The 15735-nt window shown below is 47.5% G+C and overlaps 1 protein-coding gene across 1 annotated transcript in view; it reads left to right on the top strand.

The window, feature by feature from the left end:
* Nucleotides 1–7961, top strand: part of PXT1 (peroxisomal testis enriched protein 1) — a 49856-nt gene extending 41895 nt beyond the window's left edge. The window contains 1 exon segment of the mRNA XM_080807103.1: nt 7261–7961. Within this exon segment, the coding sequence (XP_080663229.1) occupies nt 7261–7572 (312 nt within the window). The 3' untranslated portion in view covers nt 7573–7961.
* Nucleotides 7962–15735: the final 7774 nt, after the last annotated feature.

The raw sequence follows: 15735 nt of genomic DNA, 5'->3' as shown, positions 1-15735 counted from the left end.
CCTGGTGAGTGCAGAGTCTCATAGTAGTTTTGATTGGCACTTCCCTGATGGTCAGTGTTGTGTATCTTCTTATGTTCTCACTACTTTTTTTTTTTAATTTTTAAAAAAGATTTTATTTATTTATTTGACACACACCACAAGTAGGTAGAGAGGCAGGCAGAGAGAGGGAGGAGCAGGCTCCCCACTGAGCAGAGAGCCCGATGCGGGGCTCGATCCCAGGACCCTGAGACCATGACCTGAGCCGAAGGCAGAGGCCCAACCCACTGAGCCACCAGGCACCCCCTCACTGCTCCTTTGTATATCTCTTTGGAGAAATGTCTATTCACATCCTTCGCCCATTTTAAAATTGGGTTATTTTTCTTTTTATTATTGAGTTGTAGGAGTTCTTTACACATTCTAGTTGCAAGTTCCTTATCAGATCTTATTTGCACATTTTCTTCCATTTTCACTTTTTGGATGGTGTTCTCTGAAGCACAGAAGTGTTTAATTTTGATGAAGTTCAATTTCTCTATTTTTACTTTTGTTTCTACTGCTTTTGGGGTCATAGCTAAGAAACCATTGCCTCACCTAGAGTCATGAAGATTTACATCTATGTGTTCTTTTAAGTGATTTATAGTTTTAGCTCTTCAATTTGGGTCTTTGATCCATTTGAAGTTAGTTTTTGTATATTGGTATGAGTTAAAAGTTCATCTTCATTCTTTTGCACATGGGCAACCCAGTTGTCCCAGCACCATTTGTTGAAAAAACCATTCTTTCCCTGTTAAATTGCCTTAGCATCCTTGTCAAAAATCAATTGAGCTTAAATGCGAGGGTTTATTTCGGGACTCTCCATTCTATTCCATTGATCTACATGTCTATCCTTATCCCTGCCCTAGCTTTCCCTGAAGCATATTATCAAGCTGGCTTTGCCCTAGACTTTTAAAAATATCTTGTCTTGGACAAGAACACCTTTAAATAGAGCACAGTACATTTAAAAAATAATTTTTAAAAAATTCCTCCTATGTTTGGCTCTAGAATGTTCAAGACTTTACTCTGGTGCTTGAAGACTTAAATCAAGCAACTTTAATAGAATTTCAAATCTGGAATGGTATATTTAATATATACTCATCACTTATTTGCCTATTGTATGCTGTTTAATCAAGTGGTCACATTGACTCTCCAATCTATGTCAATTTGGCAGAAAGCTCGTGAGAATTGGCCAGAAAGCCCCAGTGAACTGGCTTCCTGCAGCGGGACCTTCGTGGGAGCTGCCTGGGCTCAGCCCAGGGTCCTGGGGGGTGTCCCCCTAAGCCTACGACAAAGCGCTCTAAAGGGCAGGTGCACGTGCAGCCCCAGTCGCCTCTGAATGGTGGCCAAAACTGCCCTCTACTCAGCGCTCCCAGGAGCCTGCCTCAGCATTGGCAGCTGGGGCCTGCCACGCCCCTAGGCCCAAACCCTAACCCAGAGTTGGGTTCTCAGGTTTCCGTCCCCAGAGTCCTGGCCCTCAAGCCCTCCAGATTGGGGATCCCTGAGCCATATGGCAGGGCACCGCCTGCCACCCAGGAGGAAACCATATGTTTGGCAGCTGCAGGAAACACTCAGAGCGGGAGAAACCTGCATGCCCACCTCAGGCCACCTCACCTTCGGCGCCCCCTTCTGCCAAAAAAAAGCTAGAGACTGAGGCTCAGGCTCACACCATAACTCACCTCTGCACCCCGGGAGCTTGCCTGGGGAGGGGTGGGAGGAAGCTCCAGGAGCCAGATCATGGTCTTGCACAGCTGCAACACGCACCTAGCGAGAAAGTGCTCTTAGCTCTGGGCGGCACGGCCCCAATCGCCGCCCAACACTGCCCAATTCTCAGGAGCTTTCTATCCAAATCAATGTCGATTTGGGCAGAATGCTCATGAGATTTGGCTGGAAACCTCTGGCGGAAGTCACTTCTGGCTGTGGGGGCCTTCAGGGGAGCCACCTGGGCCGGCCAGAGGTCCCGAGTGGTTGAGTGGTTGGGGCTCAAACCCTGTGAGAAAGCATTCTAAAAGCCAGGGGCATGGGTGGCCAAACCCTCCCTCTACTCAGCCCCCTGGGGTTTCACTTTCAGCACTTGCATATCGGGTCTGCCGTGACACTAGGCCTTATCCTGAACCCTAGGTTGCGTTTTCAGTCTTCCATTTCCAGGGGCCTGTCCCCCAAACCCTCCAGATTTGGGACCCAGGAGCCCCACCCCAGGAGTCTGCTTTCCACCCAGATGGAAAATGTGCCGTTTGGAGCAGAACCCTTCAGAGCTGGAGAAACCTGTGTGTCCTCCTGAAACCTACACCCCCACATTCTGTAGCTCACTGGCTACAAACCCGCAGCCCGACACACCTCCTGACCCTGCCCTCAACTCAGCATCCCAAGGAACTGGCCCCAGCACTGGCAGATCATGCCTTAGCTCAGCTCACCTCAGGGACCCCTGTCAGCTCTAGGCAGACTTGGAACTCCCTCTGCTGTAGAGCTCTGGGATCCCCCTCCTTCTTCCAAAATTACACTGGCCCAAGTCTTTCATGGGAAAGGGAAAAGGCTACCTCCTGAATGCTTAACACTTCCTTTCCTCTTCTGTCACATTTCTCTCCACTTACCTGTGTACCTGGGCAAACTGTAAGGAACGTATCAATGAAACACGTACATGCTCTGAGATCTGAATCTTCCATGGCAGCTTTTTTTTTTTTTAAAGATTTTATTTATTTATTTGACAGACAGAGATCACAAGTAGGCAGAGAGGCAGGCAGGGGCGGGGGGGAGGCAGGCTTCCTGCTGAGCAGAGAGCCCCATGCGGGGCTCGATCCCAGGACCCTGAGATCATGACCTGAGCTGAAGGCAGAGGCTTTAACCCACTGAGCCACCCAGGCGCCCCCCATGGCAGCTTTCTGAGGATTCCTTATGCAAAAATAAATTAGCGTATCCTACCACAGTGTGTTTGAAAATGATCGTCTACAGAATAGGAGAATGAAAATCACTCCACTTTGACCTCACTCTTCATGAAGCAGAACATGGTCTTCTTTTCTTCATTGACTTCAATTCCAACTCGTTTCTGTGCAGTGGTAAATCCTTTGCTTCAGGGATAGGATTTCGTGATTCCTCACTTGCATAGAACACCCAGAGCTCATCACAGCAAGTGCCCTCCCTAATAGCCATCACCCATTGAATCCTTCCCCCACACCCCTGCCCACTAGCAACCCTCGGTTTGTGCTCTAAGGTGGAGTCTGTTCCTCATTGGCCTTTCTCCCTTCACTAGATTCATCTGTTTTCTTTCTGAAAATCCTTAGGAGTCAAGTCATAGGGTATTGGTCTTGTCCTACTGACTTTGCTTAGCTTAATCCACTCCAGATCCATCCACATCCTTGCAGGTGGTAAGATTTCATTCTTTTTGAAACTGGGTCCTATTGTGTGTAGGATTCCATTGTGTACCTGGGCACGGTACACATTGTGTGTAGATATAGATATAGATACAGATATAGATATAGATATAGATCACCCACATCTTCTTTCTCCATTCCTCAGTGAATGGACATTGGGACTCCCTCCATAGTTTCGCTACTGTTCATAATGCTGCTATAAACATCACGGTGCTTGTACCCCATTAAATGTGCATTTTTGTGTCCTTTGTGTAAATGCCTAGGAGTGCAATTGCTGGATCCTAGAGTTCAGTTTTTAGCTCTTGGAGGAACCACCATACTTTTTTCCAGAGTGGCTGCAACAGCCCACATGCCCACTGACAGTGCAGGTGGGTTCTGCTTTAAGCAGAATATTACCTGCCAGCAATTCTTAAGGAGGAAATGGAAAACCTGTGGGATAACCTGACTCACCCAGCGTCAGGCACGAAACTCACCCCAGGGTTGCTGACGCCAAGCCCCTTGAAGCCACCAGCATGCCTCTATCTAGGAGAATTCCCAAAGAATCTCCTTCTGACTTCAGCACCCATGAAACCGGGTGTTCCCAGCCCAGGTTCCTGGATGGTGGCAACACATACCTAGCCAGAAAGTGCTCTCAACAGCGGGCACGAGTGTGGCCTGAATTGCTGCACGATGCTGGCCAATTCTCATGAGCTTTCTGCCCAAATCGATATCGACTTGGACAGAAAGCTAGCGAGAATTGGCCAGAAACCCCCAGCCAACTCCTTTCCAGCTGCGTGGACCTTCAGGGGAGCCAACAGGGCCTGGCCCCAGGTCCCCAGTGATCGCGGTCCGAACCATTCGAGAAAGTGCTCTAAAAGCCAGGTGCATGTATGGCCAAAACCTCCCTCTGCTCAGCCCTCTGGGGTGCCAGTCTCAGCACCGGCATATTGGGCCTGACATGCCACTAGGCCCTAACCTGAACCCTAAGTTGCGTTTTCAGGCTTCCATCCCCAGGGGCCTGTCCCCCAAGCCCTCCAGATTGGGGACACCTGAGCCATACCACAGAACTCCGCCTGACACACAGAAGGCAACCATGCCATTGGAAGCTGCGTGAAACCCTCCTACCAGGAGAAACCGGCATGCCCCCTTCAGGCCACCCTGACCTATGGCGACCCCTTCGAACCACAAACTCAGAGCCTGACGGTCAGGCTCACGCCCTCCCACATCACAGACCCCAGGAAGCTTGACTCCTCGGGGGCTCTCAGGGGAGCCACGTGGGCCCATCTCATGGACCACATGGCCACAACACGCACCTAGTGAGAAAGCACTCCCAACACCGGGTGGGTGCCCAGCCAGAATCACCGCCCAATGCCAGCCAATTCTCACGAGATTTCTGCCCAAATCAACAGTGATTTGGGCAGAAATCTCGTGAGAATTGGCTGGAATCCCAGGGCGATCTCGCTTCCGGCAGCGGGGCTCCTTCACGGGAGCCACCTAGGCCTGGCCCAGAGTCCTGCTTGGTCATGGATGGAAGCCTGTCTGAGAGGACTCTAAATGCTGGGTGCACGCATGGCCCAGATCTCCTCTGAACGCCTACCCAACCTCCCTCTCCTCAGACCCCCTGGGAGCCCACCTCAGCACTGGCAGTTGAGGCCTCCATGCCCCTAGGCTCAAACCCCAACCCTGGGTTGGGTTCTCAGGCTTCTGTCCCCAGAGTCCTGGCCCTGAAGCCCCCCAGATTGGGGACCTCTGAGTCACACCCCAGGAGTCCGCCTGCCCCCCAGGAGGAAACCGTGCCCTTTGGATCTGCACAGAACCCTCAGAACAGGAGAAACTGCATGCCCCCCTGAGGCCACTGCCAACATTGGCAGCCACACACACACCCCCCCCCCCCCCGCCCCGGCCACAAACCTGGAACCTCATGCCCCGTCTGACTGCAGCCCTCCATTAACCCCCTTGGTGATCCTACCTCAGTACCCACAGATCTTTCCTGGACTCCCAGGCTCTCATGGGACTCTTCATGGGGCATATTCTGGGAACAAAGTTCAGGTCAGGGCCACAGAAACCTCGCACTGGTTATATCGAGACTCTGAAATGTCAGTGGAGTCCCAAGCCATAGGCCATCTCAGAATTTGTCTGCCAAGACACAGTTGGTAGGAAACACAGATGATGACAGAGGGTAGAGGAAGATGGAAAAAGCTATGTTTTATGTGGCCTAGGACAGGTGCATGCCAGTGCCACAGAGGGCCCAGGAAGCCAGGTGCCCCATAACATTGCTGAGGGCTCATTCAGATTCATCCTGAAGCCCATACATGCTGGATCCTCCGCTAACTCAGGAGAACCCTAAATGTGCTCACGGTCTTGGCCTGAACAAGATGACCATCAGTGTGGTATATAACCTGCAAGATATAACCACAAGGCAGTGGGGACTGACTCAGCTAAACAATACCTACGTTGAATTCCACCACAGACAAACATGTTGGGGGAACCTCGAGGCTGTCAGAGAAATGGTTGGGGGGGGGTGGATTTCTGAGGCCTTAACTTTTGGCCAATCTCACTATCATCTTTCTTTCCATTCAAGTACAGGGGCTGGGGTCAGGCAGGATAGATCACAGTGTCTTTCCACTCTGCCACTGGAAAGGAAGAGCCCTCTCCACTATCATCCAACATTTTGCAGATCTGGGGTGTGGGAAACTACCACCCATGAGCCAATTGGACCTCCCCCTATATTCTTGCAATCAACTGTGGCTGGAACATTAGTTGTAGATGGTCTGTGGCTGCTTTCAAGCCACAATGTAAGAGTGCAGTCATTGTCAGAGACACCATGTGGACTGCAACACCTAACAGAAAATCTTTACAGAAGACATTACAGAAAAGTCTTTGCCAATCCCCGGTCTCAAAGATTGTAAGATCATGTCCCTTCTTTGAGTAGAACGTAGCGCCTCTGGGGCAAATCTGATTTCTACACCCCTAGAGGCAAGGACTTCATCCTCTTAGCCAGAACACCATCTCCATCCTCCTCTACTGACACCTTGAATGGCAGGTCTATAAGTCTGCAATGGGAATTCACTGTCATTTCCATGGTAGTGATGTTCAGAAACGGAGGTGTGAGTGTGAACTTGTGAGGGTGAGCGTGTGTTTCCTCCTTGGTAGCCACAGTGTGCAAGGAGAATACAATACAGTAGTGTGCTTTCTGTCCCCCAGGAATGGCCACACAATGTGGTTGCATAGGGATCTCAGAAGGAAGCCACCTTCATAGAACAAACTTCATCTGCGAGGACTCCCAAGTCCCTTGTCCTGGACAGTAGGTTCCAATGAGGCTGGGGGCACACAGAGGGGCAGAGACTCCCCCTGCCCATCAGGGTTTTGAAGGACGCCTTCTGTTCTAGGACAAAAGATCCCAAAACCATTCATCCATCTGTCACCCAGCCAGGCATCCATAAGAGAGATCTACTCCAAGCAGAAAGGACAGACTGAGAGACAAGTGACAGCCTTGTGTGACAAGTGCCACAACAGGGGACACTCAGGAGGACTGGGGGTGTGCAGGGTTGACCAGAACGGGGGACAAGGGGACCAGGGGTGCTCCAGGAGGATGTCACAGGTGTGCCCTTGTGTGGCTACACATGTCAGTGTGACTGGGCATTGGCCAGACCAGAAATGACAGCGCAGGCGAGGGGCAGTGACCCTAAACTGTCTCTTGGAAGGCAAAAGTTCAGTAACGAAATTTCTTTCAGTACGCTTTCATGTCACATGCATCCGTGAGTCCCTAAAGCTGATTGTGTAGAACATGAAGTACGTAGTGGGCCATGGCTTTCAAATCTATGGTGCTGGCAGCAGAGCACATTGATATTTCTTTTGGCTGCTTTCACAGTAGGATGACTTTTACCACCTTCATCTCCAATCCCAGGACAGTGAACGAAGGAACACAGATCTACACTTTGAGAAGTCAACACAAATCTGCAAACCCAAGTTGTCACAGGAGCTAAAGGTTCAGGACCAGGATGACAGAAAGGGGAGGCCGACAGCAAGGAACCAAAGGAACACGTCATGTGCATGGGAGCTGGTCCACTTCTCTACCTGTCGGAAGCAAGCCATGCCTGACCGGAGGGAGTCCCACCTGCGCCTGGTCCGTCTGTTTGCCGCCCTTGAGCAGAGCGGAGGATGGGCTGAGCTGGATGTGGCTGTCGGGGGGAGATGGCCAGCTGGCCACAGATGCTAAGCACATACAAGCACATATAGGCCCATCTCCTGGTCCAAGGCTAAGATGAAACAATCATTGTGTTTAGTGACCTATTTCTGGGGACAGGTCCTGTGCTCAGTGCTTTGGTGACTATATCTTCTCCTATTGTATTCTTTAAAAACACCTCAGGCAGGGGGGCGGCTGGGTGGCTCAGTGGGTTAAAGCCTCTGCCTTCAGCTCAGGTCACTATCCCAGGGTCCTGGGATGGAGCCCCACATTGGGCTCTCTGCTCAGCGGGGAGCCTGCTTCCCTTCCTCTCTCTCTCTGCATGCCTCTCTGCCTACATGTGATCTCTCTCTATCAAATAAATAAATAAAATCTTGAAAAATAAAAAATAAAAACACCTCAGGCAGGTAAGATTGACATACAAGAAGCTGTCCTATAGTTAATGTATGTAACTTGACCCTGACCCTAACCCTAATACCTAGTTAAGAGATACTCGATTTAGAATACTGCTCATAAATTAGAGGAATTAGGAGCTAAGGAATTCAGGGACCAACCTTCTTTGGTCTTACTCTCCCTTGAATCCAGTAAATCTGAACACATTCGGCCACGTGCTATCTGGAGAGTGGCCACACGGGGGCAACAGTGCAAAGCCCATTCTTCCTTCATCCTGTCAAACCCTGTTCATTCAATGTTTACAGATCATGGTAGAGATGATGAAAAGTGTGACTTTGTTGAATTTTTTAAAAAACTGAATGAATTCTTTCACCCTGTTAAGAATAGAAGATGTTTTCTAAAACTTCGGACTTCGAGAGCCCATGAAGGCCCAGGGGCCTGGGAAAGGGCTATTACTATGGAATCTATTAAGGTCTACTTAGGAAACAAGGATGGCTTCTCTTCCACTTCTCTGCAGGAAGAATTTGTGTCAAGGAACAGCACTGAATCCACACAAAATACTGCAGCTCAGAGGAAAACAAAGGAGAATCGACAGCCTCCGAAAGCAGAGAAAGAACCACACCCAGGAACAAAGAGAAACCAGGAAGGCTCTACTCAGGCCAATTTGCATTTCTGTAAATCATCTGGAGCTAGAATGCCCTAGTGTCCTGGGGGTTGTGGGTCAGGCAGAGCACACACCCTGATGCTGCCCTGTTGGAACCCGTGAAAGCCTCCTGGTCCCTTCCTCCACGAGACACCCCCTACCCCTTGACGACTCCAACCTGCTTCTTGGAACTCCCATTCCCCTTTTTGATGCCATCGTTCACTTTTCCCATCACTGCCATTATATAGAGTACATTGAACTACTTACTATTCTGTCATTTAAATGTTTTTTCCATTGTTTGGTGGGAATTGATACCTTCCATCATCTACCCTGATGTAGAATCCCTTGTCGCATTGCATGACTTCACTGTGGACTCCGAGTGCCCTCACAGTGTCGTGGGGCTAGTGTCCTGGGCAAGGTCCTCACTAAGCTGGCTCAGCGGTTGCAGTGAAGGCCTGACCCAGGCACTGCTATTTGTGTGCAAGTAAGGCAGAACAGCCTAAACCTCGGTTTGGGTTCAGAATTGTTCATGGCCCCTCAGCCACATCAGATGGCTTGGGGGCACACCCTGAAGACACTGGCTAGTCCAGTGTTGCCCTGGGGAATCTCCACGGAACAGTCTTTGTGTCCAATGGGGGAACTCCATAGGAGCAGGGCCGATGGGAGTCAGAACTCCTGAGGTAGAATCCATCGTGGAGACTGCCCAGAACTTAAAAACATTTAAAAATAGAGCTACCCTACTACCCAGCATTCGCACTCCTAGGTATTTACCCCAAAGATACAGATTGAATGAAAAGTAGTGGCACCTGCCCCGCCCCCCATGTTCATTGCAGCATTATCCACTCTAGCCAAACTATGGAAAGAGCCCAGATGTTCATGGACAGATGAATGGATAAAGAAGATGTGGTTCATATCTACAATAGAATATTATTCAGACATCAGAGAGGATGAAGACTTACCATCATATCCACCTGGCTGGAACTGGAGGGTATTACGCTCAGTGAAATAAGTCTATCAGAGAAAGACAATTGGCACATGGGTTCACTCATATGTGAAACAGGAGAATCACCACAGAGGATCAGAGGTTTAGAGAGGGAAAACAGAATGGGAAGTCATCAGAGAGGGAGGAAAATGATGAGAGATTCTTCATTACAGAAACAAACTGAGGGGTGCTGGAGGGGAGGTAGATGGGGGATGAGGTAACTGGGTGATGGGCATTAAGGAGGGCATGTGATGCACTGAACACTGGGGGTTATATACACCTGATCTATTATTGAACACTACATCTAAAAGTAATGATGTACTATAGGTTGGCTCAGTGACATTCAGTTAAACAAAAATAACTCAGGGAAACACTCCTAAAAATCTATAGGGAACCACCAAAGATACAGAACAGCCATTGCAATGTTGAGAAAGAAAAACAAAGCTGGAGGAGTCACAATTCCAGATTTCAAGTTACACTACCAAGCTGTAGTCATCCTAACAGCATGGCACTGGCACAAAAATACACACAGCGCCCTAGGGAACAGGAGAGAAGCTCAGATATAAACCCACAATGGTGTGGCCAATTAGTCTTCCACAAAGCAGGCAAGAATATTGAAAAGGAAAAGTACATCTCTCCAACAAACAGTGCTGGGAAAACTGGCCATCTACTCACAGAAGAATGCAATTACTCTGCTTCCTTCCACCATACAGACACATAAACTCAAAACAGTTTCAAGACCTCAATGGAAGACCTGAAACCACAAAAATCCTACAAGAGGGCACAGACAGTAACTTCCTGACATGGACCAAAGCAACATTTTTCTAGATTGTCTCCTGAGGCAAAGGAAATAAAAGCAAAAATAAACAACTGGGACTATATAAAAAATAAAAAGTTCCCGCGCTGCAGAAGAACTAGGAAGAAAGAAGCAATAATAAGAAGACAACCTGTTAAAAGGGAGAAGATATTTGCAAATATCCTATGCAGTAAAGAGATAGTGTCCAAAATATGTGGAGTGGATACAACTCAAAACCAAAAAAACAATCCAGTTAAAAAATAGTCTAAAGACATGAACAGACATTTCTCCAAAGAAGAAATACAGATGGCCAACAGTCCCATGAAAAGATGTTCACCATCACCCAAGCTCAGGAAAATGCAAATCAGAAGTATAATGAGATATTAGCACATCCTGCCAGAATGGCTCCCATCCACAGCACAAGGAACAGCAGGTGCTGGGAGGGTGTGGAAAAAGGGGACCCTTCTGCACTGTTGGTGGAACAGCAACTTGTGCAGCCACTCTGGAAATCAGTATGGAGGGTCCTCAAGACGTTACAAGTAGAACTACCCTAGGATCAAGCAACCACACTACTGGGTATTTACCCAAAGCATACAAAAACAATAACACAAAAGGATGCATGCACTCCTACGTTTCTGGCAGCATTATTTACAAGGTCACAATATGGAAGCAACCCAAGTGTCCATTGATAAAGTGCTGAATGAGCTGAAAGATGTGTACACACACACACACACACACACACACACACAGTGGAAATTTACTCAGCCATAAAAAGAATGAAATCTTGCCATTTGCAGCCACATGGATGGATCTAGAGAGGATTATCCTAAGTGAAATTAGTCAGTCAGAGAAAGACAATACCATATGATGTCACTCTTGTGTAGGATTGAAGAAACAAACACACATAAATAAAGGAGAAAAAAGAGACAAACCAAAATACAGATTCTTAACACCAGAGAACAAACTGACGGTTACCAAAGAGGAGGTGGGTGGAGGAATGAGTGAAATCAATAAAGGGGACTAATAGTACACTTTTCTTGATGAGCAGTGAGTAATATGTAGAATTACTGACTCACGCTATTGTACACCTGAAACTAATATAACACTGTATGCTAACTTGGCTGGTATTAAAATAAACAATAAAAAATATTTTTCTTTCAGTAACCTATTTGAAAAAGCTTTGATACACAATGTTCATACGTCCTACTTTGGAGTACTTTCTCATCACTATTTATTCCCTCTAGGCCTCCAATTCAAATTTCAGTAAATTCTTATATTTTACCTGTTAATCTTAGCCCACAGGAGCCATGGTTCCTTTTCCTTTTCATCCAGGATCAGCACCTATGCATTCAAGAGAGTGTAAGTAGAGAAAGATGCCATGTCATAATCCAGAAAGCTATTGCTGTTTCTGTTTTAGTATGATATGGTCATAGAATGTGGGACAGGTTTCAGAGCTGGTTTGTTCTCAATCCTGGATCACTACTTCAGTGGTCATGATTTGGATCCATTTGGCTACTAGATTTCCTGTGAACGAGCTTGCTTCCAAGCACATCCATGGAAGACACAAAGGTGGGTGGGCTCCGTGCAGGATAGGAAGAGGGTCAAGTACAGACAAGGGTATGATCCCTCCCTTGATCCAGGAACTGCCATGGGTGTGGGTATGGGACACAGAAGAAAGAGGAAGCCACCAAGCTCCCCAGCTGAATGCTGGAAGTGCAGGTCAAGGGATCTCATGATGTGGGGTGTGGAGGCTGCTCTGAGCTACCTCTGGGAGGGAGAGTGGGGAAGGAATAAGAAAGAGATACTGTCTGCCCCTGGCCCAAGCCACCTGCCCACTGCTCCTGGCACACATCAGTCTACGCTGCTGACACAGCCTGGGCTCAGGATGGGCTGGCTCAGGTCCTCAGCACTCAGTGGGGCAGCTGGCTCCAGAGCTGAGGGACATGCAGAGGGTGGTGGCAGGGAAGGCTGGCCCTCCAAGGTCATCCCCTCTTTGAGCAGACAGCCCTGCAGGACTGCTAAAAACCCACTGAGAGGTTTGAAAGACATGCCATGGATGAACTAAGGAATGGAGAAACACAAAACAAATATTGGTTTTTAAGGTCACAGCTGTCACCTGAGGAAGTATGACAGCTTCCCTAGGAGGACTGAGGGGAGGGGAGGGCAGGCCAGGCTGAAAAGGATGATGTGGGTCTCCTGATTGGGGACCTGCAGCCTCCTTCTGGGGCAGGGCATCATCCTCACCTCTCAGGGGATCGATAGAAGTGTCCCATCAGGGGACTGACAGAGCTGCCTCTTGAGACAGCTTCCCTGGCATTGGCTTGCACAAGGCAAAGGATGAGGGGCAGATGGAGGGAGGGAAGTACCCCGGTGGGCCACGGGGCAAGAGCAGAGGCTCATGACCATGAAGATCATGAAAAATAGGAGGCGGCAGCATGGGAGCCCCTGGCATGAAAGTAGCCACAGGCACAGTGCCCACAGCTACAGTGACTGGGCGTCTTCTGTGCCAGGCACAGTTCCCTTCAGTGGACTCCAGTTTAGTGCTGACCACAACCCTAGGAAGTGTGCACCACCACCACCCTCCTCTCCCCATGCTTCTGCTAGGAATCACAATCACTAGATCCTGATCGGTTTTCATGGAAACAGAGCACTGGCTCCCACCACACACTGCCCCTCTGGTGGCGGTCTAGTGTGACTCTAGTGCGTTGCCAGAGACTGCTGTGTACCTGTCTCCATACAATTCAACAGACAGGAGTGTCCCTAAATTCCACAGGTTTTGATGAGACAGACCACAGGCCCCACATCACCACCTACCACCAACACCCAGTCGGTCACTCAGGACCTTGGCTATTTATAAGTACCTTGAGACAAATGAAAAAGAGAACTTATGAAAACTTATGGGATGCAGCCAAAGTAGCTCTAAGGGGGACATTCATAGAAATTCAGGTCCTCGTCAATCCATCTGAAAGCTCTCCAATAACCAATCTAATATACATGAGAAAGAAGCGGAAAAACAAAACAAAACAGCAAAGCCTCAAATCAGTAGATAGAAGGAAATAACAAAAAGGAAAGTGGAAATAAATCCAATGGAGACTAAAAAGACAAAAGATGAATGAAAATATGAGCTGCCTTTTTTGGAAAGTTAAACCAAACTGACAAACTTTTTTTTTTTTAAGATTTTATTTATTTATTTGACACAGAGAGAGAGATCACAAGTAGGCAGAGAGGCAGGCAGAGAGAGAGAGAGAGGAGGAAGCAGGTTTCCTGTCAAGCAGAGAGCCTGATGTGGGACCTGATCCCAGGACCCCAAGATCATGACCTGAGCCGAAGGCAGAGGTTTAACCCACTGAGCCACCCAGGCACCCCAAACTGACAAACTTTTAGCTAGAAAACGAGAGGGCTCAAATACAATGAGGAAAGAAAGATAATTCATTCTTGTCTCACATGAAAATCCTGGAGGAGAACACAGACAACAACCTCTTCAACCTTGGGCACTGCAACTTCTTGCAAGACATGTCTTTAAAGGCCAGGGAAACAAAAGCAAAAATGAACTATTGGGACTTCATCAAGGAGCTTCAAAAAGCTTCTGCACAGCAAAGGAAATAATTAACAAAACGAAAAGGCAACCTACAGAATGGGAGAAGATATTTGCAAGTGGCATGACAGATAAAGGTCTGGTATCAAAGATCTACAAAGAACTGCTCAAACTCAACACCCACAAAACAACGAAACCACTCAAGAAATGGGCAGAAGACAGGAAGAGACATGTCTCCAAAGAAGACACACAAATGGCCAACAGTCCATGAAAAAATGCTCCAATCAATTGTCATCAGGGAATTCAAAACCACAATGAGCTACCACCTTCCAGCAGTTAGGATGGCTAAAATTAACAGGACAGGAAACAACAACGGTTGTTAAGGATGTGGAGAAAAGGGAACCCTCTTACACTGTTGGTGGAATGCAAGCTGGTGCTGTCACTCTGGAAAACAGCATGGAGGTTCCTCAAAAAGTTAAAAGTAGAGCTGCCCTACAACCCAGCAATTGCACTCCTGGATATTTACCCCAAAGATACAGCTGCAGTGAAATGAAGGGGCACATGTTCTCCAATGTTCATAGCAGCAATGTCCACAAGAGTCAAACTGTGAAAGGAGCTGAGATGTCCTTCAACAGATGAATGGATAAAGAAGATATGGTAAACACATACCATAGAACAGTATTCAGCCATCAGAAGGGATGAATGCCCACCATTTGCATCGACATGGATGGAACTGGAGGGGGTTATGCTAAATGAAATCAGTCAAACAGAGATGACAATAATCATATGGTGTCACTCACAGTGGAACAAAAAGAATAGTGTGGAGGACCACAGGGGAAGGGAGGGAAAACTGAATGGGAAGAAATCAGAGAGGGAGACAAGCCATGAGAGACTCTTAATCACAGGAAACAAACTGGAGGAGAGGTAGGTTGGGGGGCGGTGTAGTTGGGTGATGGGTATTAAGGAGGGGACATGTGGTGATGAGCCTTGGGTGTTACGTACAACTAATGAATCATTGACCATTACATCAAAAATTGTACCTTGGCTAAATGAATTTAAATTAAAAATATGAAAAACTTAAACAAAAGAAAGAAACCTGAGCTATTACAAGGAATATCACAAAAATACAAAGGATTGGTACAGAGTACTATGAGCAAGTGGAGGCTAACACCTTGGACAACCTAGAAGAAATGGTAAGTTCCTAACAACAACCTAGAATGAATTGAGAAGGGGGAAAAAAAATCTGAACAGACTGATCACTAGTAAAAAGATTGATTTGATAGTCAAATCCTCCCAGGAAACAAATGCCCAAGACCAGACAGTTTCACTGAGGAGTTGTAACCACATGGTAGAAGAAGAATTAATACCAACCCTTCCCAAACTGTTTTTAAAAAAGGAGAGAAGGGCATAGGTCCAAACTCATTTCATGAAGGCAGCAGTACCCTACTACCAAAACAAGACAAGGATGCCACAAGAAAAACACCAATTCAACAATCCGTCAGGAGGATCACACAGCGTGATCCACTGGGATTTATTCCAGGGATGCAAGGATGATTCCACATCTGTACATCCACCAATAGCAAGCACCACCTTAACAAAATAGAAGATAAAAATCCTAGGATTGTTATTACAATAGATGAAGAAAGAACACTTGACGAGATTTGATATGCATTTATGATAAAGACTCTAAACCATCTATCACAGTGTGTTCTGTCTGTAACATTTCTTTGGGGTTCTTAAGATTTCCATTTCTCTGCTCACGTGGCCCATGTGTTCTTGCGTGCTATTGCTGCATCCATTATAACACTCAGAATATTAATTACGGTTGTTTTAAATTCCTGGTCTGA

This window comes from Martes martes, assembly GCF_963455335.1.
Source record: "Martes martes genome assembly, chromosome: 6".
NCBI classification, from domain to species: Eukaryota; Metazoa; Chordata; class Mammalia; order Carnivora; family Mustelidae; genus Martes; species Martes martes.
This window is presented reverse-complemented; position numbering and strand designations above follow the sequence as displayed.